Raw genomic sequence first — 18,414 nt, 5'->3', positions numbered from 1 at the left:
CCATGAATGATACGAATTGGAGGTTCCAAGACTTTAATAGATGAGATTTGAAGTTAAAATTCTTTGGGGAAATAATGATTAATGTTGTAAAAACTTGGTGAGACAATGTTAAGTGTGAATGGTTTATTGAATTTTTGCAAATTTTTTGTTAAGTTACCTTCTATACTATTTGTGTTTCCATTTTTTACGATAATCGTATTTTGATGAATGAGTAAATAATGATGTAGATACAATGCAACTGTGAAGATTAATTTAGATTTACATGTAATTGTTTTATAACTTCGAAAATGTTACTCCCATGTTTTTTTCAAAAAATATTATATATAATAATTGTTTTTGTAAAACTCATCTATATGAGTATTTTTTGTATACATTATTTATCTATTATATATATATATATATATATATATTTCAATTGTATTTTTTTAAATATGTAAATCTCTCTATAAATGAACTCAAACTCATTTAACCTAAACTTAAAGTAGGATGAGTTTACTTGGTTTTAACTTACATTTCATAATTCTTGAATGTTTCACTTATACTAAGTCAGTACAATTTAAATTTGTAACTTACCAATTTATAAGAAAGAACTAGTTTCATTATTTTCTTCTCTTAAAAAAAAGTCCATTCTCTCCAAAACAAAACAAAATTCCTGACTAGTGTTTCATTCCACCAAAGTAAAACATTAAATCGGTCCTAAAATTATAAGTACCATTATTTCAATTATTTTACTTTCAAAAAAGAAAATAACAAACACTAATCAGCACTTTATAACCTCAGAAACAAAAATAAGTCATTTAAAAAAGTAAAATTCTTACATAAATTTCAATATATAAAAAAACCAGTCCTCACTAAAAAATATATTGATTTAACAAAAAAAAAAACTATGTGCACGTATTTTTATTTTCTATTTTATTTTTTTCCCCTACCTACTTTTTTTCTATTTTGAATAAAATAAATAGATAAAATTTTAAAATGTTTTATTAACAAACGAAAATAAAATAAAATAAACCACTGTTTAACTATTTTTTTTTAATTTTGGTCTTGTCAAACAAATCAATTTAATTCCATCACTCCTTATTTTCATCACCTTCCTCCAACCAAACATGTTATATATCAGTTTGAACAGAATTCAAAATGAAAAAATAATAACAATAATTAGCAATCATTTGGGTCCTTGGTTTGTGAGTCTCTTTTTCCAGTGATTCCCTAATTTATTTGGGCACAAGAATGAAATTAAGAATAAGAGGCATGAATTTAGGAAGGTGGAAAGAGGAAAGAAGTAGAAAAGAAATGAAATGGGTGTTGTAAGAAAGAGATTTGTAGAGGTTTGACTTTATGAGAGTTGGAAGATCTCATCCTCTCTATATTCCTCGTCTCGTCTCGGAGAGAGCTACAAAAGGACCAAACAACATCACCAGACAAACAAACGCAGGTAACACAGTGCCCACACTTCTCAGACAAGACAACAACCTCTTTCTCTTTATTCAAATACAAACCCCAGTTCCAATTACTCTTTCTCTATCACGCTCTGCAACCGCCCTGCTCTTTTTTCTGTTTTTCTTCTTTGCCCTTTTTTTTTTCTCAACCCATCACGTGCTTCCTCTATCTGGGAAGCTATAAATGAAAATAAAAATTTGTACTTTTTCACTTTCCTTTTGTGTATGTAGATAGATCACTTTGACGGTCAACTGAATTCATAATTGGTCAGTGTGTATGTTTGTACTCCTGCACCTTTTGGGCCAGTGATCGTCCTAGACGGGAATAAGCTTTGCTTTTTATTCCAAATTCTTCTCATTCGTCACTTGATGCTTAAGTGTTTTTATTTCCCCGGATGATGTTACCGATTGTTGTAGGATGACCAGGTTGATCAAGGGTAAAATGTTTTTTACTCGTAATAGTTATAATCGTGATCATATAATCATGCTCGTGTTTTACCTTTTTTTTTATTGTTATTGGATTAGTGTGGTGATCCGAAACCCTTACAAGAGCGAGTCATGTCAAGGGAATGAAGCTTGGCTTCGAGGAGAGTTAATGGGGTGTGTGATTGGGAGAGAAGTGTCATCGGGAATAATCTCCGAGGCGAAGGAGGAGAAGAGTGTGAGTGTTGAATCCAACAAGAAAATTGATGATGTGTCCTCAAGCAGAGCTGAGGAGAACGTGGTAGAGGCTCTGAATGGTGAGAAGGAGAAGGAGAAAGAGAAGGGAAGGGAAGGGAGTGGTGGTGCCGATGAAGTCCGGGGGCCAAAAGGTGACAGAAGAAGATCAAAGCCAAATCCAAGGCTAAGTAATCCACCGAAGCATTTGCAGGGGGAGCAAGTAGCAGCTGGGTGGCCACCTTGGCTAACAGCAGTGTGTGGTGAAGCCCTTAGCGGGTGGATTCCGCGAAAGGCTGACACATTTGAGAAAATTGATAAGGTGGGTTTGTATTGATTGGCAAAAATTTTGAACTTCAATTTTATTTAGATGCTTGTGTTACTTTTAACTTAAATGGAAATGCATTTGATGAGTCTTGCCATATCAGGGACGTGTGGATGTGGTTTGAAGTCCAATTGAGTCTGCATATTGAGATCCAAATTCTGTTCTTCTCATTCTTGTTTTATTTTTCTTTAAATTTCCTTATTAGATTGGTCAAGGAACTTATAGTAATGTATACAAAGCTAAAGACACTTTGACGGGTAAGATTGTTGCACTGAAGAAGGTTCGATTTGACAATTTGGAACCTGAGAGTGTAAAATTCATGGCCAGAGAGATTCTTATTTTACGAAGATTGGATCATCCCAATGTTATAAAGCTAGAAGGTTTAGTTACATCCAGAATGTCCTTGAGTTTGTACCTGGTGTTTGATTACATGGTGCATGATTTAGCTGGACTTGCTGCAAGCCCTGACATAAAATTTACAGAGCCCCAGGTTAGACCAGGTTTGCCTTAATAATCTAAGAAATAGAAGATACCCTTTGGCTTCTTTTCAATTTGCTGTGTTTGATGTCTCCAAAATACTGTCTCCTACTGCAGGTTAAATGTTACACGCATCAACTGCTATCAGGACTTGAGCACTGTCATAGTCGAAACATACTTCACCGTGATATTAAAGGATCAAATCTTCTTATTAACAATGAAGGGATACTTAAAATTGCTGACTTCGGCCTTGCGTCTTTCTTTGATCCAAACTGCAGCCATCCCATGACTAATCGTGTAGTTACCCTTTGGTACCGCCCTCTTGAGTTACTTCTTGGTGCCACAGAATATGGTGTGGCCATCGATCTTTGGAGTGTTGGTTGCATTTTAGGAGAGTTATTGGCTGGGAAACCTATTCTTCCTGGACGTACAGAGGTGAGATCTTAAATTGTCTTATTTGGATTTATAGGAATTTTCATTTAAAATCTTTGCCTAACAGTTAGTGTGGTAATCCAACAAATTTTATGTTTTTGAAATAGTAAAAAGAAGCTATATATCCTAATGGAACATTCTTCTTTCTAAATATGCATGTATTAACCTTTTAATTTTTGCATTGCAACTCCTTCTGCCTCCCAACCATCAGGGTCAGCCTGTGTACTATGATCCAATCCTTATACACTGTACTTCCATTTGGAAGGCTGGCATTATGCATATCTGCAATGAATATGAAAACATGTAATCAATGAGAAATAAACTAAGAAACTGAAAAGTATGAGAAATAACCAATTGCTGAGTTACTGCATGATTTAATAAACCATTTGTTGAGAATATTTGCTTAACATCTTTTACTTAAATCAATATTTAAGAAATCTTTAAGTTTTTTTTAAAATATATTTTACATGAAGATAAAAATATTTATTTATTATTTAGATTTAGGATGCTTAGATTGGGATATTGTTAATATTTGATATTATGTTACATTTTATTCTATATAGAGTACATGGATAAAATAAATCACAAGCTCCTCCATATAACATATCTCTTATATTTCCAAAATCCCAATAGTGATATTAGAGCAATAGTTGTCACGAGACCTATGGAATGGAAGGAGAAAGAAATTTCTCATAAGTCGTATTCCATTTTTAGTGAAAGTTATGATCTATGAGCTATAAGTATGCAAACTTATCTAGAGGGGCTAGATTTATCGGAAGTTGTGTAAGAAGATTACATTGTTGATCCGCTATCCTATCATGGCTGAAATCAAGATGCAAAAGAAAAAAAAAAGGACAGAGAACGCTAAGGTGAAGTCATGTTTGTTTGTTGGTGTTTCACAAATGATTCTCACCAGAATCATGACCCTAAGGTCACCCAAATACATTAGAGATTTTTTAAAAGGAGAATATGAAGGAAACGTGAATATTTGAGGCATGAAAGTGCAAAATTTGATAAGGGAGTTTGAGCTGCAAAGGATGAAAGAATTTTAGACAATTAAGGAATACTCGAACAAATTGTTGGGTACTGCTAACAAGATAAAATTATTGGGTAAGGAGTTTCCGAATTCCATACTAGTTGAGAAAATTTAGGTAACCGGAGAGATACAAAACATCTATTATTTTGTTAGGAAACACAAAGGATCTTAACTTGACAGAAGTGATTCATGCCTTGCAAGTACAAGGGCAATGAAGGTTGATGAGAGAAGATTGTGATGGTGCTTTACTTCGAAGTCAAGAACTACAAAAGGAGCAAATACAACCAAAACAACAACACATGTTTTTCGATCTTGTCCCTATTGCAAGAAAAATAATCACTAACACAACAAGTATTGATGGATGTGAGATGCAAAATGTCACAAATGTGGTCAATTGGGACATGCAGAAAAGATATGCAAAACTCAAAACCCTCAAGAAGTTTTAAAGATTGTAGAGGACGAATCAGAAGAGGAACCAACATCATATTTTACAACCAACAAATTTACAAAAGGTTGGCTTATAGATACTAAACCATATGATGCGTGATCGATAACTTTTAAAAGAACTCAACAAATCTTATATTTCTAAACTAAGAATTAAGAATGGAGAACAACTTGTTGTGGAACACTTGATTAAAGAGGAGTTGAATACAAATGAAGAAGATATAAAAGAAAGATCAAAATTAAAAGAAGATAGATGTCTCTTGAAAAAGTTTGATGTCCAAGAGGAGAAAGTAGAGGAAGAACCATATTCTAACATCCATCAAAGGTTCAATGTTACTACATGGAATTCATAATAGACAAAAAGATGAGGTTGATAAAAGAAGAAATGCATGAAGAATGTCAAATTAAATGAAGATATGATCCCATTAAGAAGTGAACTATAAGCTTAACTCAACCTCATAAAATCGACTTATAAGGTGAGGTTTGCACCCAACTCTAATCTCCAGTCGATGTGGGATCTCCAACATACACCCCTCACACCTAGGCTACCAACTCGTGCGTGTGACTATATATTTATTGGTGGTTCGATAGCGATCCGATAGCGGGTGGCACGATAGGCCCAATAAACTCTCGCTAGGATAGACTTTAAATGACTCTGATACCATATTAAGAAGTGAACTTTAAGTCTAACTTAACTTTATAAAACCGGCCTATAGGTGAGGTTTGCACCCAACTTTAATATCTAGTCGAAGTGGGATCTCCAACTGATCTCATGAAAGAAAGAGAAAGATTAGAATTACAAGAAAAAAAAAGGAGGAAATCAAGCATTAAAAGAAGGAGAATCAAATATGAAATTCAAATAAACAAATATTAAGGCAAGGAGGAATGTTGAGAATATTTGCTTAATATTTTTTATTTAAATTAGTTTTTAGGAAATCTTTCATGAAACATGATGGGTGAAAGTGGAACAAATCAAATTATAGGGTAGATGATGTAAAATCTAGTGGAAGAGATTGTAACTAGCTACTTCCCGTCTGATGTAACCCTTGTACCTTTGGTTTTCATTTGTGCATGTGTACCTTTGCCTTTATATCCCTTGTTCAAGCTTCTTTAACATACACGTATTATTGAAAACAAAAACTGGTAAAAAGGAGATACAAATTTTAGAATACTATAAAGGAGCATGATTCTTATGAGTTGAATGTTGATCGATAAGATATTTACTTGAAACTTCTTCTAGGGAGGAATGAAGTGTTGGAGCATAACCAGATGTTTCTCAACAAGAGAATTGCACACACCGAAGCTGCATACCTGTTACCAATTCAAAATGTTATTACTAAAACATTTTTCTTGGTTGACTGGTTAAAATGTCAGTTTGTCCATTTTATTTGGCCGTGTGTTAATGGTGTACAAAGCAATGCTCCCTCAAAAGAAGAGAAAAAAATCAAGGCATGCATTTTTAAGGATTTAGCACTAGTTTTTTTTATCAGCAATGATAATGGTATATTAGTATAAGCTGGTACCAGTATTACCTGAAGAAAGCGATTTACAAATATGTTTTCCTCTTATGCATAACCAGTTGGTTGTATGACTTTTAATTGCCTATTGTACACATAAATGCAATGTAACCAGTTCCGTGGTCTGTTTACAAAATCCAAGTACCCATAACACTCTCTCCCAACAATCACAAGTACATACCCTGCCTCATAAATACATTGCCCCTAAGAACCTGAGAGGTAACCAGCAAGGAAATGCCAAGATTCTAATGTATCATCCAGAGCCCAACAAACATGTCACAGGATTAACTGACCACAACACAAGAGTATTGAAGTGAGTAATACAATTCTGATAGCTACGACCATGCTAGGACTAGTGTCTTGCAGCATTTTCTCTTCCAGCCAGACTTTCTCTTGCAGCACTACTAGTGATTATGATGATAGATATAATAATTTTGGTTCAGTTATCAAATTATGCAATGCAGACTAATAACTACGAAACATTATCTTTACAAGATTTCTGTTTGTTTAAATGCACCCCCTTGTCTGTTTTCCCAAATCACACTTTTTAAGTGATATACAAGATCTTATGTTTAGCTCTTCCATCTCTTATGTAGTTTGAAGGAGTTTGTATTGCAATTTGCATTAATAATATATTACTTGCACCATATTTGCTGGTTATTTGTAATCTTCATTGGATATTTTCTGACCCTTTCCTGATAACTTACCCAGGTGGAACAACTGCATAAGATATACAAACTTTGTGGATCACCTTCTGATGAGTACTGGAAGAAGTCAAAGATGCCTAATGCTACCTTGTTTAAACCTCGAGATCCATACAAGAGGTGTATAAAAGAGACATTTAAAGATTTTCCACCTTCAGCTCTGCCCCTTATTGAGACTCTTCTTGCAATTGATCCAGCAGAACGAAAGTGTGCCTCAGAAGCTCTAAGAAGTGAGGTGGGATTTTGAAAACTCGTTTTTTTATATTATTATTTCATGCTACTTAGACATCTATTGGATCCTGATCTGTTCTCAGTGTCCGTAGATTGCCTAAAGCACATATTCGGGACTATTTCATGAAACATAAAATAAGCCGTATGTTGAACTTCTTGAGCACCTTTGTGATGAATCACTAGTTTTATTATATGATCCTAAACTACAAGATTGACAGTGGGTTCTTCTATTATTAACAAAAAACTTTGGGGGCATGGTTCTTCAGCTTTTTGCCTCTGATATCTTATGCCAAAAAATGCGCATGATTGTTGTGAACTGCTGCTTTAGGAGACTGGTCCCTCAAATCTTGAATGTTGTCTGAGGAAAACATTGTAATTTTTGTATCATTTGGATGATATGCCTTTCTTGGAATAAGATCTACAAGTTTGATTTGATGTAAAATGGTGTTGTTTGGATGACCTTGGAAGTTAATTCAATGTGTCGTGTTTTCCTTGGAGTAACAAGTATATGAATATCCCAAATGATGGATTGGATGACATGTTTTAAACAATCACCATAAGGGATGTTATTCCAAAATTAATCTTAATAAATTGAAACTTCTCTTGAATCTTAAGTAGATGTTGTTTTTGTTGAATTTAGATATCTTTTCCATTTTTTTTAAATCAAACCCTTGGTATTTTGTTCAACCTTCCTATTATTTTGCAGTTCTTTACCACAGAACCTTATGCCTGTGATCCTCTTAGTCTTCCAAAATATCCCCCAACAAAGGAAATGGATGCTAAACGACGGGATGATGAAGCAAGGAGGTATCTTTTCTATGAAGTTTGCTTGATGCACGCACGTGTGAACATTTAAAAAAGATATATATTTAAAAAGCAGGGGGTTGGGACAAAAAGGTTGGAGGAGGTATTGACATTCAGGTTAAAAAATATAAGGTGTAGTTAATAATAATATTTAATTTTATCTGAATTATTCAACTACACTTATCATAAATACCTTTTATGACAAAAAGTGGAGACTGAAAAACTTTTTACATGTTCTCTTTATTTATATTAGCTAAATAGGTGCCAAACTATAGCTTTCCATGCTTTAATGTTATGACTGAACAACACTAGAGATGGTGAGCAGATTAACCACACTCTGCTTCAACTTACAGACCCCAACACACACAATGACATACATATGTAGTGACCAGCAGAGTGTTCCTTTGTTCATTTTGATTAACATCTGCTAGTTTTAATTTGGTGATCTTATTATATTTGACCGATATTCCCTGCAAATATGGATGACCAGATCAAGAGCTGCAGGCAAAGCTCATGTTGATGGTGCAAAGAAGCATCGGTTGCGTGATCGGTCTGCCAAAGGTGCTCCTGCTCTTGAAGCCAATGCTGAGCTTCAATCCAACGTTGATGTATGTTGAAGAAAATTACTACTATCTATTGATCATAGTAGATTATGTTTTGGTGCCTTATTATGCTGTTTTCCTTCTAATAATTTTCATTTTTAATAATTGGCAATTGAAAATCTGTACAATTATGACTGGAAGTATAAAAGTAACACTGATTATTGGCTGCTGTGATGTGTGCAACAGAGAAGGCGTTTAATCACTCATGCAAATGCTAAGAGCAAGAGTGAAAAGTTCCCTCCACCTCATGAAGATGGACAACTTGGCTTTCCTTTGGGATCTTCTAATCACATTGATCCAGATATTGTTCCTTCTGACATCTCTTTGGGTTCAACCTCCTACACCTTTTCAAAGGAACCATTCCAAGCTTGGTCAGGTCCCATTGGTAATCCTGCCAGCATTAGTAAGCGGAAGAAACAAACTGCAGGTGATGCATTGGATTTATCAAAACAATATAAGGGAACCCTCAAGGATAAAGTTAAAGGAAAGAAAATCACAGCCTAGATACTAAGTACATTCTTGTAGAGTCAAATTAAGAAAGAACTTGTCCCTGGTGCCTCATTTTTTGGTGTTGGAGTCCAACTGCTTAAATGTGTCATGCTACATGCTTTCTTCTTAAAGTTAATTCCTTCTTATCAAGGAGTATAACCATTTCCCCCCATTTTTAAGCCTCCATTTTTTCAAAGTTTTGATCTTTTAGATTTCATTTATATAGAGGTTTTTCTGGGGGACTTGTTAAGTCTGTTGGTATTACAGAGAATTACTGTGATGTACATGGTGATTTTTTTGTTTTCATACTCCTGTCAAAATCTGAATTATATTTCACACCTTTGTTGAGAATTCAAATAAATTTTTAGTTCTTTAAGTCCTTGCCTGTAGATCTAGGTGCTTGCCCCTCCTGTTGTACCAAATCCTAAGTTATAGTAACTAGATTGCTTTCGGGTATTCTGTATCTAATTTTGTTTTTGGTTTTTGGTATTGATTTTGAAGAGGAATTGAAGTCATTTCAACAGTAACTCATCCTAGTTGATATCACCACAATGAAATTATCATTATTCATCATATTAAATTGAGTAACATTTCATGTGCATTTTCTTTCTCTTTATATATATTGTTTTTCTCTTAAATTGACTTTCATATAGATACCTCACTCTCCAACAGAAACTATTAAAGATAAGTTTTTTTTTAATGTAGTGTTAGTGTAAAGATTTTTGCAATGGCAACCAATTGAAGAGCATCTTATATGTGATTTTTTTCACATAATTATTGTAAAAGTTAATATTTACCCCTTCCAAATCTTGAATATAAACCAAAATGGTGTGTTAATTAAAAAACTTAGTTAGTGCTATTTAGTTGTATTAATTTCATTTTAAAAAATAATCTTCTTTCTTAAACTATCATTTATTAAAACTTGACATTAACAATAAATAAGAGATGTTAAAAATTAAAACATCAATTAGATGAAGGATATTTTAAAACAGATTTTTTTTTTATATCAACAATGAATTAATGAAATAAAAGACGATATTTTAGGGGTGTTTCAACCCGTATACCGAAGACACTTCTAAATAATTTAATATCGTAACAAGCACTCTACAAAATTATGTGAAATTAGTTTATATGTCTTTATTTATATTTGAAATCAATAATTAGTTTATATGTCTTTATTTATATTTGAAATCAATAATTAGTTTATATGTCTTTATTTATATTTGAAATCAGCATTGATGTAGTTGTAATTTTTAATTTATATTTAAAATTGGGGATAGTATCATATAAGGCAACTTTCAATCAAATAAAAATATGGGTTAGATATAAAATAGTAATTACAGCTTGAATTAATAAACAAAAATAACTATGACATGGGAAGGCTTTGTTCTTATTCATTGAATAATAATAATATATGCAAGAGGGCACTACACAAATGGTTTAACAAACAAGGCAAGGTGTGAATATTTGACATAGCTACACATTAGGTCACATTCATTGTTAATGTAATGTAATCATTGTTTATAAATATCAGTCATCAATTTTAGTTAATGACAAATAATGTTTTAAAAAAATTATGTTAACTATTTTCAAATACTTTACATTGGTTTTTCTTTAATGAAATACACTTATATTTATCATTTATTTATAGCATGACTTTATGTATGGTTTATACATAAAATAAAAGAACAATATCTTAAACAAGAAAACGTGTTAAGACATAAGAATAAAATACACAAATGTAATTTTTCAAAGTTATAACAAATATAAGAATCAGCATAAACGGAGTTACTCAATTGTTTAACTTAGAAATAAAAAGAGTTTTCATTACACAATTTTTGTAATGGTTTTAAAAAATATATATCACAAGAAAAGCATTAAAATAATTTAATTAGATTTTTTTTTTCTTTTTCAAAAAGATCTCGCATAAAATTATATTTGATTCGAAAAATTAAAAAGTCAGACAAAATTAAATCTTCTTGTCATGCTCTATGACGAAAATGTTTTTTTTTTAAATAAGAAATTAAAGTCCTAATTGAACTTCACCTACCTTTTTATGAAAAAGAAATAATCTTTAGTTAGCGTGCCAAGCACAAACATTTACTAATTAATAGTACAAAGAAAAAATATTTTATTAATGTTTGTGTCAATCTCCATGCATTGAATCTAATAATAGTTATACATATACTATTTTTCTTCTTTGAGGGATAATCATATTTGTAAAAGGCAAAACAAGTAGCACAAAAATAAGGTAATTCCCAACCCGATGAATTATGACTGGTATTTGACGAATTTTTAAAACTCCTATTATGTTCTTCTTTTCTTCATTGTGAAAAATAGTGTATGGTGAGATAGAGGAAGTTCATTGTTATGATAAATCTTTGCTTTGAACTACAAAAGAACAAATGAAAAATTTCATAGAAGTCAAGTTCCTTCTCCAACTTTTGAAGCTGGTTTTGAAGTTGTACAGAAAAGTCAAATTCCTCCTCTACCCCATGTTTTCATCTTGCACCCCCAATGGAGTAAAAATACCTTTTTACCCTTAGTGAAAAAATAAATAATACCCTTTTCTTTTCTTTTCCACACTTCTTCATCTTAGCATTCTTCTCCATAGCAGCCGCAACCCCTCTTCTTTGCTTCTGGTTGCATTTTTATGTTGGAGAGCATTTCAAGATTCCTTATTGGAGATATGAATTACCAATAAACTCCACCACCAACCACCATAGATGTAACACTACAACTTTCACAACAAACTAACTACTACACAATACCTACATTAATTTTCAGAAGAATAATTTCAGTATTTTCAAAAGTATGGGTGCAGATTAATAAAAGGGTGCAGGAAGAATTTGCCTAAAGAAAACAATGCATAACCTAAATCTGATGAAGGTTGTTTCTTCATCCACATCCATAGCTTCTATGGCACCTCCATAGGTAAGATAAAAAGCATTACTTTTTTCTTAACAAAATATATTTCAGATTTTACAATCTCAAAATGTTTTTTTTTATTATTATTTACACCTCTTGAATTGTAGAATTCTATAATTTAGAATATTTTTTTCTTTAATAAAGTATACTCTGAATTACAAAATGTAAAATGTATTCTTGAATCCATAAGTATAATCTGGATTGCACATTTCATAACACCTCATTACTATAATATGTATTTCAAATTGTACAATTTGGAAGGTTAATTCATATCCAAATTTGTCTTTCAGATTCTACAATTCAAATTGTAAGTTCAAAATATGTTACAAATTGAACAATTTGGAAGACATTTTTTTATCCAGATTTACCTTCCAAATTGTACAATCCAGAATACATATTACACTAAGGAGTGTTATGGATTGTGCAATCTAGTATAAAAAAAATGAAAAAGATAAGCAAACAGAAAATGAACTAAAAAACAGTGCAAAATTTACCTCAACTACCAATATAAGATTGGATTTTTTTAAAAGAATGGAGGTGAAGGGAGAAATTGCATATACTGAATCATGTAAGTTTGAGTATATGAAACTGAAGGTTACATGCAAACCCATTAATGGAAATTGGGCCTACAGATAAATTCAGCCTGGTTGTCATTGAATTTGGTGAGTTCAAAACAACTCACTGTGGTTATCTATGTCCAATTACAATTTGTTACATGGGATATATTTGTTAATATTTCAACTATTAGTGTGTTTCCACATTTGTAATTATCCAAAAATATTACTTTAATTATCATTATTTTGTTTTATTTTCCTATATTATTTAGTATACTTCATTTACATGTTAATTTTTTTATTTGTTTCTTCTGTTTCACAAGCATAATTGATCTGTGGGAATATGAGAAGTTAAGATAGAGGCTTATCTACAATTCCCCAATCTCCAATAAAGAAAATGTGAGAGAAAACATGAACTATTCATGATATGACAAGGTCTAGTTACCAAGGAGCCTTATCTTCAAATTCCCTTCCTCCAATCAAAGTAGTTGTTTCACTATTCAATTTAGATATTTTCAATTAAATATTATTGAGTTGAGTATATTGTTAAGTTTAATTGAGTTAGAAACCTTGAATATTTTTTTTTCTAAAATTTAAACAAGTTATGTAATTTAAAGATAGTGAATAAATTTTATTATTGTATTCTCTTATATGATTTATTAAAAAAAGTTAAATATGTTATCACTTCCGTATTTTTATGTAAAATTGATTTTTATCTTTAGTCCAAATTTTATATCCTTAATATATTTATATTAAAAAAATTATTAAAATAAATATTTATCAAATTTATTTTTACGTGACAAATAAATTTTCAATACAAACTATAATACTATAATGTTAAAATATTTTACTAAAAATTAATTTTTCATGTAAAAAATTAATAATAATTTATTTTAATAGTTTTCTCACAAGCATGCAACTGGTCTTCCGTTTGAACTATGAATAAAAACTAATTTTGTATTATAATATAAGAAAAAAATATATTTTATTTTTAAAAAATATTATAATATATTTGTGATAATTTTGTTTGGATTTTAAATTTTTTTAATTCATTAAAATTTATTGTTTTAATTTAAAAATATATTTAATAATATAGCAATAAAATTAAAAAAACCAAATAAAAAATAAAAAACAACAACAATGAAAAAAAATAATTGAAAAAAGAAACACGACTTGAGTTAAAAGAAAAATAGAAATCGTCTCCACAAGCATGACTTCACTGCAAGGTTGAAAAGAAAAAAAAATTGTAAATCATCTTTTAGAGCACGACTTTTATACAAAATAAATTAAAAAATATTTTTCGATATACGACTTCTGATTTGAAATAAAAAATAATTTCATCGTTTCATGCATCTAATTAACACGATTTCTTAAGACTAAAATCGTTTACAACTTATCTATTTATGTAAATTTTTTAAAAATTTACCAATTTCTAAAAAACAAAGAAAAACACTATATTTATAAATTTTTAGAAGAAGGACTTTAACCACTGTCGTAATATATAAAAAATATTTTTGATGACCATTAGAATGAAATTTCCGTATGTATTTTAAAAATGACACAAATACATGCAAGATAATAAATTTTATGTCGATTAATAATGAACCAACATATAAAATTCACTTCCTATGAAAAAATCCATCATAAAAAACTTTACAAAGTTATTATATTATACTATTTTTCATTCGCTCCTTCTAACCTTAACCAACATATGAAGAGATTTTTTAATAATTTTTTTCTTATATACTAGTATTTTCTGCCTAATAAATGAAATTTACATGGACACATTTTCAAATAAAAACTTGATAGCATATTTGTACATCAAGATTAACTCATTGAAAATTTATAATGTAAATAATATATTAAAGTAAAAAAATGTGACACTCAGTCACATTTAATAGTTTCTAATATAATGGAGATGGATAATTGAATATCTTTATAATTAAACAGTTATTTAATAAACAAGTTAAAATTAATATTTATATACTTAATTATTTGAGTTAATTGATATATTTTTTTCACAAGTCAAGAATGCTTGGGATATGCACATCGTGGTTTATTATATAATAATAATATATATTAAATGCAAATGCAAATAATAATAGTAATATATTATATAATTTACCATAAAAATAACTTACGATAAATAAAACGTATTATAGTTTATTCTTAACAACTACCTCAAGTAAACTCTCATAACTATTTAAAAAACATATATTAATCATTAAATTTATTAATAAAAAACTTATAATATATTAAACTTATTATAATATATAGATTTAAACCGTCGTAACAAATCATGATTAAATATGTTCTTTCTACTGTTGAAGTAAAACATTTTATTTATGAAAAAAAATTACGTTTTTCCTCAAAAATTGAAAAAATATGGAAAGTGACAAAACTAATTATATAATAAATACTTTATTAGTATTTAATTATGTCATAAATATTTTATTAATATTTGTGTTTTTTATTATAATAAGGAATAAATAATAATCATCTCATTTTTTACTTACTTTTACTCTTTCATATAATTCATCCGATTTTACTTCCCCCTAATTTTCATTATCATTTTCTTTGTTTTCAGTCTATCATTTGATGTGAATTCTATTAAAGAAAGGCTGGGAGTGATCAAATGAATCATTACAAAGGCAAAAAAATGTTTTGTAACAATATTATAGGAAGTGTATAGTATATATATATATATATATATATATATATATATATATATATATATATATATATATATACACGCAAAAAGGGCGAGGAATCTTTGTTCAAGCTGATGACACAATCTTTACAGGTTGATTTCTCGGACTAGGCTTTCAGCTTCTCCTCTCACAGTTGGGTTTTCGGCTTTTCCTTTCACAGTTGGATGTATGTATCTACAAGGCACTCTGATGTCAAAGTCATAAATAATTTGTGTATTCATCATATAAAATTCACTCATACTTACCTCTTGGATAAATCATCTATTTATAAGACTCTCTTATTGAATTTATAACTTATTTTGATTTTTTTTCTGCACCATTTATTATTTTAAACACGCTCATTAATTTGGACTTTATTAAATTAGATTTTACTACCGTGATTATATATATTTCTCGATTTAATCTCTCAGTGTATTCTTTTGGATCATACCTTTCTATACTAACACTATAAATGTTAAATATGTTTTCTGTCAATCTATTATAATGTGAAAATGGTTTTTTTATTAGTCTAATATTTAGACTTCATAGATCTATAATAAGAAAATTATTAAAATATTTTTTTATTAATATTTTTTTATTAATATTTTTTTATAACACTTACGTCATTATGAGTCAGTCTAAAGTATTTTAATAAATTTATAAAAAAAAACAGTTAATGACACATTTCAAGTTTCTTTACTACATGTTCAAGAGATTTAATTTAGATGAGAAAAAAAATGTCGCTTTACAGCTCACAAATAAAAAATAAACTATTGGTAAACTCATGAATCATGATAATAATTTATTGTTAGCACCTGAGATGACACCTTACCACTGACACACAGCCACATGTTGGTTGCATTATTATACTATTTTTGTACCTATTTGTGTTGTTGAGAAAACGATCGAACGTGTGTAAGTGTGAAGGTCCAAACCATTTTCCGTTTCGTTGAATTCGTACTATGTTACCAAAATGAATAAAGAAATTGGTGTTATGTTTCGTGTATCATGGAATCTCAAAGGAATAATTGAGGAGGGAAGGAAAACGAGTTAAAAATTAAATAATTTATTTTATAGTTTAGAATTTTTTTCAATTGTGAAGGAGTGACAAATTAAAATTAGTCTCATAATAAAAATATATTCCCTCTTAGTTTTGTGGACGAACGAGAGCGATAAAAAGAAAAAAAATTTCTTAAAAGGCGAAAATACTTGTATAGTTATTCATTTTAAAATGCATTAAAAATGGTATTTATTTCTTAATTTTTTTAGATTTCATCTAAAATTTATCAAGAGTTTCATGATCTTATCAAACATTCATCGAATTGTTATCGAATCACTCATATAATCTTATGCATAAGGCGAAGAATCTCAACTTAAAAAAGTGTATTAAAATTTTTACCTCAACTAAAAATAACCTAAAATTAATGATATTTAAAAAATATATAAATAAATAAATACAAACACCACTTTATAAATTGATCTTATGAAACTAAATTAAAATTTAAATGAACAATAGATCATTATATCACCCAAGTCAATCAATTTAAGAATATTTTTATTTAACTACTAATACAAAGTTAAATAAAAACTTCACTTTATTGGAATATAATAGTCTTCCAATAAAATATGTTTGTGGTGTATAAAAAAATAATAGACTTATTGGTTGTAACTGGTGTGGCCAAGCTTGCTGGAAATGGATATGAAATGAGCTATTTATCTAAATTCGTCACGTTATATATACGGATTAAAAGCACATGTCGATTCGTTTTGTTTATTTTGTATTAACATTATTGTATATAATTATTTGTATTTTAAATATGATCAAATATTTTATTATTATTTCCTTAATATTTTATATTTATAAGTAAAATTTTAGATTTCATTTCATGAACTATTTTAATATTTTTTATAATATATTTTGTTATTCATTTATAATAAATAAATAATCTTTAAAATTTTTTATTTATTATAGTAAATTTTATTTTATAGAATATTCAAATTCTAAACTAAAAAATTATAAAAAAATTGTTGACCTTTTAATTTTTAAAAAATTTATATGCGTCAATTTGCCGACTCATAAACTTAGTTATATTTAACGGACTAGATATATTAATCTACAAATCTTATATTAATAATCTATATTGTCATCCTATTTTTTTATATTTTTTTATTTAAAAATTAATTGTTTTATTTCATTATATATATATATATATATATAATCTTTTATCCAACTAAATAAACGATTTTTAATTTCATATATTATTAAAAAAATAAAATCTCATTTTTACTTTTTCTTTCTTTCTTTTTACTTTTTTTATAAACCAAACAATTAGTTATTAATGGTTAAGAAAGTCGAAATGTTTTGCTGGGTGAAGGAATGAAGACTGCTATTAAAAATAATAAGTGGGAGAATGTATTCTACAAGGTGAGTTTGTAATAATAATTAGCTAATTCAAAATGAAAATGAGAAATCTTACATTTGAATTTGATAATTGTGGAGAAACCAACTTCATTTCACTCCAAATGTAAAGCATTTTGACCTATTATCTAAAGAAGAAGAAAATGTACATTAGGTTACTTTCCAACTAATTGGTTCATTAAAGTACCAATCAATACGAATACGACACAGAGAGATTGGACATACTAACTCGCTTATAAGGAAAAGGTTTCAATCAAGAAACCAAAAATACATGAATATTAATAGTATGGTATGCAGTGCATAGTTTTAAGAATTAGTTTGTTGAATTCATGGAATTCTACATTACAGCCAAAGAGCAGCACATAGTAGAGGGAGAGGAAAATTAGAGAATAACAAGTAAAGAAAAACAAATTGTTGTGCAATGTCAAAGTCATACAAATAAAGTGTATATATATATATATATATATAAATAATGAGAAAAAAAAACTAACCACCAAACAAGATAATTTAAGTTTGTCAACAAATTAGATTATTTAGTAAAAATGAATAGACTAGAGGTCTAGTATTGAATAAGACGGACTAGACAATCTAGTATTAAATAAGATAGTCTAGACAATCTCTCATTAGATTAGACAATCTCAATTCATCTTTGTTGATATTGTCCTA

At 29.2% G+C, this 18,414-nt stretch overlaps 1 protein-coding gene across 2 annotated transcripts; it reads left to right on the top strand.

Moving 5' to 3' along the window:
* The first annotated feature begins 1,069 nt into the window (after positions 1 to 1,069).
* LOC137829876 (putative serine/threonine-protein kinase At1g54610) lies at positions 1,070 to 9,533 on the top strand. Of its 2 annotated transcripts, XM_068636852.1 has the most exons (9): positions 1,140 to 1,435; positions 1,671 to 1,876; positions 1,965 to 2,418; positions 2,627 to 2,911; positions 3,016 to 3,333; positions 7,039 to 7,266; positions 7,969 to 8,069; positions 8,557 to 8,674; positions 8,855 to 9,533. In XM_068636852.1, the coding sequence occupies exons 3-9, from the start codon at positions 2,035 to 2,037 to the stop codon at positions 9,170 to 9,172; spliced, it is 1,752 nt and encodes a 583-aa protein (XP_068492953.1). In that variant the 5' UTR covers positions 1,140 to 1,435; positions 1,671 to 1,876; positions 1,965 to 2,034; the 3' UTR covers positions 9,173 to 9,533. The 2 variants fall into 2 exon arrangements, with proteins under 2 accessions (XP_068492952.1, XP_068492953.1); XM_068636851.1 differs by lacking the exon at positions 1,671 to 1,876 and having other exon boundaries at positions 1,070 to 1,435.
* Positions 9,534 to 18,414: the final 8,881 nt, after the last annotated feature.

Source organism: Phaseolus vulgaris, chromosome 7, assembly GCF_051622355.1.
Source record: "Phaseolus vulgaris cultivar YP4 chromosome 7, ASM5162235v1, whole genome shotgun sequence".
Lineage (NCBI taxonomy): Eukaryota > Viridiplantae > Streptophyta > Magnoliopsida > Fabales > Fabaceae > Phaseolus > Phaseolus vulgaris.
The sequence above is the reverse complement of the archived record's forward strand: the minus strand, read 5'-3'. Positions and strand labels throughout refer to the sequence as shown.